This window comes from Myotis nattereri, assembly GCF_964212035.1.
Source record: "Myotis nattereri genome assembly, chromosome: 7".
Lineage (NCBI taxonomy): Eukaryota > Metazoa > Chordata > Mammalia > Chiroptera > Vespertilionidae > Myotis > Myotis nattereri.
The window spans coordinates 9994788-10003643 of NC_138082.1; the positions used below are offsets into that span (position 1 = coordinate 9994788).

General features: G+C 49.9%; 1 protein-coding gene across 1 annotated transcript in view; it reads right to left on the bottom strand.

Annotated features, from left to right (window-relative positions):
• Nucleotides 1–8416, bottom strand: part of MPP4 (MAGUK p55 scaffold protein 4) — a gene marked incomplete at both ends in the record, with an annotated part of 31958 nt that extends 23542 nt beyond the window's left edge. Inside the window, 8 exons of the mRNA XM_081096161.1 lie at nt 408–479; nt 1943–2028; nt 3143–3224; nt 4132–4263; nt 5642–5722; nt 5939–6016; nt 7387–7508; nt 8338–8416. Of these exons, the coding sequence (XP_080952287.1) occupies nt 408–479; nt 1943–2028; nt 3143–3224; nt 4132–4263; nt 5642–5722; nt 5939–6016; nt 7387–7508; nt 8338–8416 (732 nt within the window). The remainder of the gene's footprint in view (nt 1–407; nt 480–1942; nt 2029–3142; nt 3225–4131; nt 4264–5641; nt 5723–5938; nt 6017–7386; nt 7509–8337) is intronic.
• Nucleotides 8417–8856: the final 440 nt, after the last annotated feature.

Below are 8856 nucleotides of genomic sequence, written 5' to 3' on the forward strand. Positions count from 1 at the left end.
TTTTTTAATCCTCACCCAAAGATATTTTTCCATTAATTTTTAGAGAGAGGGAAAGACAGAGAGAAATGTCAATGTGAGAGAAACACATCGATTGGTTGCCTCCTGCACAAGCCCCAACCAGGGCCCGGGCCAGGGTGGAGCCTGCAACCGAGGTACATGCCCTTGACCAGAATCGAACCCGGGACCCTTTGGTCCACGGGCTGATGCTCTATCCACTGAGCCAAACCAGCTAGAGCATGTTCGCCATTCTTTATATGACTTCTTAACTTCTTGGTCCCTAATCTCCTTTTATTGTATTCATTTACTCATTTGCCTCTCATGTCATCAGTATTGAGAAATATACACAGTATTGAACAAGTGCTCAACAGCATAGAGAACAGTAGCATGAAGGCACAGTAAGTTCTCACCATCTTCTGGCTGTTCACAGGCGGGTCAGAAACTGGAACCACCTTGAACATGATTGTGCCGCGAGACATGGCCTGGAAAATGTCAGAGGGGGAAGAATGACAGCTCGCAGAGTTCCGTGCGTTCCTGGGATTCAGCACAGGGAGCTGCAGCTCAAATGCTCAAGTGCAGTGGTGGTTTCCTCTGCAGGGACTTTTACAAGGGCTCAGGCTAAACAGGACCACCCAGAAATGGAAATTAGGAAGTAGTTTAGCTCTGCTCTGCCCTGCTCCAGAGTCTGCTGAAACCTGCACCAAGGCCTGGCCTCCCCCAGGGACCCTCCTCCTAACTGCCACCAGGACCACCCCGCCCAGCAAGGTCTCCCTCCCACAGGCGCTGGGGCGGAGCTGAGCTCTCCATCTGACACCCCCTCTTCAAACCTCAGTCAGTAATTATTTCCTGGTCCTGCACCAGCAGCCCGGTGTGATGGGAAATGAGGGGCTCCCAAGTCTCCCGCGGTAGGGGGGGGAACGGGGGGGGGGGGAGAAGGGGGGTTGATAAGCTAATGGTGGCAATGGGGGGCCCTCACACATTTGGAGGAGACAGAAAACCTGTCCGCCCAACAGGGACGGTAACAATCACTCTTTCACCCACACTGTGGCAGGCATTGGAGGTGGAGAGATTAACAAAACCTTGCTCTCACTCTTAGGAATGTCACAGCCCCATTGTCCTGCAACTCTACTCCTGGCCCCGGACTGAGGTGGAGGCAGTGGGTCTGTGATGGGCAGCACTCCAAGCTCCCTGTGTACCACACACACTCTCACAGCCGTGGTTGCAAAATATGTAGGCGCTTGATATACTCCTTCTAATACACTCCCCCTCTCAGTGCCCGAGGCATATAAAATTTCCATTTCCCAAAGAACCCGGTCTGAGGACCACTGATGTACCCGATACAGGCCCCACACCTGGGGTGTGCATGGGGAGATGGGGGTTGGGGGGCAAACTACTATGCTATTGACAGCGGGCCTGTGATTCAGGCAACTGTTGGAAGGACGGGAATAGGGACCTGAAGGAGAGAAAAGGCTTGTATAACCAGGTCAGAAATTTCCAGTGCACACCGCCAAGGATGTCCCGCTCCCCACGCTACCCTCTGGCGACTTCTTTCTCACCCCAAAACGGCCTCAAGGAACATGGTAAGCAGATTTCAGCCGTACAAAATGTTAGGGGAGCAAAGGGTGGTCTGCTCAGGTTCAGACTCTGCTCCACAGTCTCACTCTGCCCACGTGGGCTCAGTTTCCACTGGAGCAACCCAGGTGATGAAGGACCTGGGCAGGGTACCTGGCAGGCTCCCTGAGACAGGGAGAGCAGCTGGGGAAGGGAAGTCTCTTCCCGAGGGTGGGCGGGTGGCGGACAGAAACAGACTAGTCTGGGGCCTGGAGAAAGGACGCGTGGAGAGGGATCAAGTCGCCCTCATACACATGAACACACCAGGGGCTGCATGGCCCGTTCAGCCTGGCATCTCAGGGAGGCACGAGGAGGGCCAAGAGGAGACTGTTACCAGAATGTGGATCACTTGCTCGGGGTCCAGTCCCTCCACTGCAACTCCATTCACTTCCACCAGTTTGTCTCCGGCGTATAACAAACCTAGGCAGCCAGGAACACAAAACAAAGAAGGGGACAAAGATGTTGGCAGAGAGAGAGGCACCTATCCCACAGCTCTGTAACAGAGTCGCCAGCTCAAGCGTGCTCTGACGGTTTAAAATTGACTGTGAAATACGAATGCTAATACGACTAAAGCAACATGGTTATTCTGTTTACACCACCACCAAAGTGCAGGAGAACTGCCTTTTCCCACTTCTCCGCCAGCCCTGGGTATTGATGGATGGTGGCATCACTATTTTTGCTAATCTGGTGTTGTAAAATGGAACTGGAACACTGGTGAGAAGATAACACTGCAAGCAAAGATGTCAGGGTCCCGAGGACATGATAAGTGGAAAGGAAAGGGGGGAACACCTCAAAAGAGGCCCTGTGGGGAAATGGGGGGTGAGGATAAAGCCTTGAGAAATACGAAGCGAAGCCGTGGAACTGTGAGGGAGAGGAGACAAGAAGCAGGACGATGTCGTTGACCAGAAACCAAGAAAGGCAAGGTCAACAACATCACATGTGCTGGGGAGGCTGGAGGAAGGGCCAGTGGGGCAACTAGGAAATCCTGGGGTGGTAGCTGTAAGGATGTTGGGGTAAAACCCTGTGCCAGGTGTTGGGGCCACGGACAGTGAGGACAGGGGGCAGCAGGGACAGAACTGCTTGCTTTAGTAGCACAGCAATGGAAGGTCCATGGCAGAAAGAGTGGGCCAGCGAAAGGCCTTTCAGGATGGGGAAGAGCTATGCCTTTTGAAAGCAGAAGGACTAAGGGAAGAGTGAAAGTTGGGAAGATAGAGTGAGGCCGACCTGGACTTGAATCCTGACTCAAATTGAGCCTCAGTTTCCTCATCTGTAAAATGGCATGATAATACCTACCTCGTGATGTTGCTATGAGAACTGAGAGAACATTATTATGGAGCCCAGGTGGAGGAATCAGTGGAGGAACAGGATTCCTCTGGAATATTTATTCCTTCTCTCTTTAGTAACCAAGCAATGCAATGGCACTTACTACAGCCCCCACCTTAGTTAGGACAGAGGGCTTTTCCTGCCACGAAAACTAAACTATCAAGCATGTCCTAGTTTCTGGGCCCCACTGTACCCTGTGGCTCCAGCCTACCACTCCTCTCGGCCAGCCCGCCGTGGATGATTCTGGCCACCAGGATGTCTCCTGTCATCTCATGGCGCTTGATGGTAGCTCCCTGGGGAGAGAGTACAATGGAATTCCTCTTTCAGCTTCGTGACCATTCTCCTCCTGGCTTCCCTCAGTGGAGCTCTGGTCTTTCAGATAAAGGCATTCATACCAAGCAGGGCCCTACCAAGCCATCAAAAGGGAAAGGATGCCCTAGCTCAGTGGTTTGGCTCGGTGGATAGAGCGTCAGCCTGCGGACTGAAGGGTCCCAGGTTCGATTCCGGTCAAGGGCACATGCCTGGGTTGAGGGCTTGGTCCCCATTAGGGGACGTGCAGGAGGCAGCCAATCAATGATTCTCTCTCATTATTGATGTTTCTATCTCTCTTTCCCTCTCCCTTCCTCTCTGAAATCAATAAAGATATATTAAAAATAAATAAATAAAAGGGAAAGGCCATTCAACGTCGGCCCCCTGAGTTCTCTAACCACACAGACATAAACCATATTTAGATCCTTCCACAGATAAAGAAACCTCCCACAATTACAACCTAATCAAGGGGGCTATTCCTAGAAAATCAAATGGATGCCTTACTTAGCTTCCCATTAATGGGGGGGGGGGGGGAAGGCGGAGGGGGACTTAGGCAAATACATTGGAATTGAGTGAAATATTTGTACATGCCAGAAAGCCAAATAATCAAATATATGTCTTATCTCATAGCTCTTTCAAAAAAGAAAAACACTACAGGGAAATCTTTCCTCGTGGAAGCATTACAACATGTGATGTGCTTGAAGCCACACGCAAAAGTCCCTAAGATCCAGGTTAGCCATTATTACTGTAGGTGCCCCTCACATGCTCGGAGTGCCTCAGACTGTGCCTGGGAGCACAGGCAAGAATATGGCCGGGTAACCGCTAGAGATCATCGAGTTCACCATGAACCCTGGTCTAATTTTCACTGAAATTATAAAATGGTTGTCTTACCAGGGGCTGTTGGTTTTTCACCAAACAAACAATCCTCATTGCTTCCTCACCCTCGGGGATGTTGTCCGGCAGTGGGGGTAGAAGGGGCTCAAAATCTTTCTGAGCCACAGTGTCATGGGCACCGAGCAAGGCCTGGGGACAGGGAAGGACAAGGTGAACAGCCGTCACACATGGACACAGCCATAGGAGACAGTGACTCGATGCTATGTAAGACACAATGACAGCCATCAACACACACATGCCCGGTGCAGGTCTCAGCATTTTATAAAGTGGATGGACTCCGTCTTCAGGATACTCTGTGAGGCAGGAACACTTATTGTCCCCATTTTGCAGGTAAATAAGCAAGACACAGAGAGGTTAAGCAATACTTAATATATTCTTTCATCTCTGTTCAAATGTATTATTCTGTCACGTTCTCATTTCCTGGAAACCCATGCCACCCATGGTGCTCCTATGACCTTCAACTAAAAACAACTTTTCTGCTGAAACCGGTTTGGCTCAGTGGATGGAGCGTCGGCCTGCGGACTGAAGGTCCCAGGTTCGATTCCGGTCAAGGGCATGTACCTGGGTTACGGGCATATCCCCGGTGGGAGATGTGCAGGAGGCAGCTGATCGATGTTTCTCTCTCATCGATGTTTCTAACTCTCTATCTCTCTCCCTTCCTCTCTGTAAAAAATCAATAAAACATATATTTAAAAAATAAATAAATTTAAAAAAAATAAAAACAACTTTTCTAATATTTCCCCTAATGAAGGCAGAATAGGGGGGTGGGGAGGCAGTAATCAAAACACCTTATTTGTTTAACCTGTCACCAAAATTTCATGTGGAACAGGGTGAGAAAAAGTAGTTCCCTGGTTTAAGGTATGATAAAAAGTTCCTTCTAACGACCCACTATGTTAAACTTTCCATTCCACTGGGTGGGGAAGCAGTCCTACAGCCCTGCCTAGGTATGTGGGGCAGAGCTTCATTGGAACTGAGAAAATTCTCTAGGGTTATCTTGTGAACTAAATTTTTGGCTCATAAATTCCATTGCTCCAAATGCAGACATTCTCCTGAAGTTCTCATGTGCTGATAAATTGACCCCAAAATCTGACTTTTCTTCTGCCATCAAATGTTCTCCATATACCCTCTGTCCCCATAGAGCTAATTATCACTATGCTGTGGTTCCTACATACCTTCACACACTTTATCCAAAACTTAAAATATTCCCAAGATGGAAAGGAAGGATGCTACCTTGGTTGCGCCGGAATTTTAGAGGCTTTGCAGGGAGGGAAATAAGACACCATGGAAAGTTCTGGATGTCTCCTTATAAATACGTCAGGCGTGGCTCATGACTGACACATTGAGCCGCTCATACCTCACTCCTACATGTTTTGATACAAATGGCAGGTCACCCATGTACGGCAATAGGGCATGTATTCAGAGAGCACATTTTCCAGCACATTCTTTCCTTTCCCTACTTTGTCTATGTGCCAGGTGGGCATGTCTTGTCCGTTTAGCAAGGACTTGCCTTAAAGTGCGGAGCCTGGAGGATTTGTCTCAGCTCCTGGATCTCGGGGGAGCCAGGGGCTGCATGTAACATCTCCACCACCTGGTTGATGAGAAAGCATACATTGTGAAATTGTTTAATGTGGGAGACAGCCGGCCAGTTTCCTCCCTTCTAGTAAAGCTCAATGAGGAACTCTCAGTGGATGCATAATCATCCATCAGACTTTCCCACGAGCGCCATTGATTTCTTTAAAGAAGCCCCGTGAGTAAAGAAGCCCCATTCGAGCTCTACTGTTCTGTGGACTACAAGCCACCTCACCTCATGGGACAGGGCCTGTGCCTGGGAGGTGGCAGGAAGGAGTTTCTTCCCTTTAAATTCCTGGAGGCAGTCATACACCTGCAGAGGGCAGCCATGCGAGAACAAGAAGGGCGTGTCCATCACAGACCAGCTGACGTCCTGGGGGTCAGCATCTCCAAGGGAAGGAACAGCCTGGGAGCCGCACAGCAGCTGGGCAGCCGTGCGGGCCTCTAATAAGGGGTCTCCGGTTGTCAAGGAGAAGTGAAGCCAAGCTGGGTGGTTCTCACGCTCCAAAGGCTCCCCTCCTGGTTGCCATGGCAAAGTGACCTTCCCTAACTGGTTTCACTGAAAAAGACTCAAACTTTTACTCTTGTTAAACCAAGAAAGAGAGGGGTTTCTAGGACTGAGACCAATGGCGACTTGGGGCCAGACCCCCGCAAGGCCCTGGGCTGGGTGGGCAGCTGGGCAGATGTGAGCTCTGGGATCAGGGTTCGCCCGAGAACGTGAACCAAAAGTCGGACACGAATGCTTATTTGCACTCCACTCTTATCTTTTGTTTGTTTTCTCCTCCTTCCCTAATTCTCCAGTAAAAGTTCATTTATAAAAATTCCGACTTCGTCTCTGCTGACCCGTAGGAGTTTTTTCCAACCAGGACCTAGGGTTGGGCCGAGTCCACCAAGGCCCGCCTGGCTCCACGGTGCAGCCCTTCGTCTCATTGTAGACACATCGTTTCTCTTACGGATGCAGAACCGAGACCCAGAGGCCGGGGCAGCCCAGTCTCCTCCCTCCAGAGCTGGGAGCTGCACTTCCTGCCCTGCCTCAGGGCCAGTGCTCAGGGTCCCGGACCCACTAGGCTGCTGCACTGAGGCAGGAGCGTCAAGCACAGACGCTCAGTGTGAGGAGGGCAGCGCCTTCAGTGACACACAGCTCCTCCAGGAGGAAACGCACTTGGCAGCAACCCGGTGGGTTCCCCAGCTTTCCTGAGCTATAAGTGATAGAGAGCACTGTGTAAGCCTAAGACACAAACGTGGCTGCTCTGTGACCCCAGGGCCCTGGGGAGAAAAGAAAGGAGCTGCCATGCTCTTTACCATCTAAGTTAGTTCCTTCCTAAACTAAGAGGTTTGTTAGCTCTCTCTGCGAACTGCCCTCTAAGAACTTTTCCTGCCTGGCCAGTGTGGCTCAGTGGTTGAGCATCGACCTATGAACCAGGAGATCACGGTTCGATTCCTGGTCAGGGCACATGCCCAGTGTGGGATGTGCAGGAGGCAGCCGGTCAATGATTCTCTCTCATCATTGATATTTCTCTTTCTCGCTCTCCCTTCCTCTCTGAAATCCATAAAAATACATTTAACACATTTAAAAGAGAACGTGTTTCCAAGTTGGGATTTCCTGCCAGGGACATGCAGCCCTGCTGGGTAGGCAGTTTCTGCCCCCAGGATAGGCCAAGGCTTCTGAGCATCAGGGCGCACCTTTAGCAGAGCCTGCAGCCACGGGGAGTGGAGGAGGTCATACAGGAGACACAGTCCGCTCACGTCTCGGCTGTAGAACAAATTCAGCTCTTGCAGCACAAGCCTCAGGATTTGGGAGAGACCTGGGAAAGGCAGAGGGCAGAGACAGGGTGGCAGGCAGGTGGAGAAGGCAAGAAGGCGGTGAACATGTGAAGGTCAAGTCAGCTGGGACGTGCCACGGGGGCTTAGGGGTGGCCATGACACTGGATTTAAGGTCAGAAGATCTGCCTTCAGGCCCTATTCTTTTACTTGCTCAGAAAGTCACCGAACTACCTGGGACCCAGGTTCCTGTGGCAGAAAGAGAGTATGTGAGCTCTCCTATAGGGTTGCTGCCAACGCCTGATGAAATAAGAGGTCATAGTACACAGATGGAAGATATTGTGAGAGCAATATTGCTTTTATTCTCCCCAATCTTACCAGCCTTAGGCTTATTCCAAAACGATCTAGTTGTTTTCTGGGTACTCCTTCCCTAATTCAAACAGAGAGTCATTTGTCTACCCTCTCTGAAAATGCTTATTGAAAGTGTGATTGAAAAACTCTAACTCCCAATAAGTTTTTAATACACATCTCAGGATTCCACTGCTTAAAGGGGTTGACCAGATTTTCGTGAATGCTCGGTTTTTTAGAAGTGTTCTCATAGAAATTCTATTTGATGCAGTGACATTTTGAATGTGAACAAGTTACGAAGCTCTAAGTTTAGGTAAGACATTGGGTCAATATCTTTCCATCCTGCCCAGAAAATTACTTAGACTTACAACCAATACAAGTGGTAGGATACTCAAAAGTGTACAGGACCCTTATAGGAATCGCAGTAAATCATCTATCAGAATTTTACCCATGTATTTGATCACATGTTCAGAGTGATGGTATCAGACCTCCCTAGCTTAAAAACAGGATCCGGGAGCCACATACCATCCTCGGGATTGGACGGCGTAGAACGCGTCAGGTCCTCCTTGTCGGGCGGGTCTGCGCCTTTGTCTGAGGCTATCATCCTCCCGCCTGAGCTCCCAGAGAGAATCCAGGCCTGGGGAGCAGGTCAATAGACAGCACACCGCTCACTCAACCACACTGGCCACGCAGCTCTGGGCGCCCTGAAATACATTTTCAACAGCACTTACTGGGCGAGCCAGGCCTGTGCTACACAGGGTCCTCAGCAAACACACAAAAAACTCTTGCACTGTGGTCCTGACTCTGACCAGCTCTAGTTGTGCAGAAGAGAAAACTGCTATTTCATAAAACACTCGCTCTATGGCGCCCTTTGCCTAGTTGCTTTTACCATCACTCAGAGCTTGGAAGCCTCCCTGACTGACTCAGGAGCCCCGTTCCCTCTCATTGTACCAGAGTCGTGTGTTACTGCTGAGCCACACTCTTAGAATTTACTTTCTATATTGCTTTAGGCAGGTTTCTTTATTTCTTTATTTTTTAAAATGT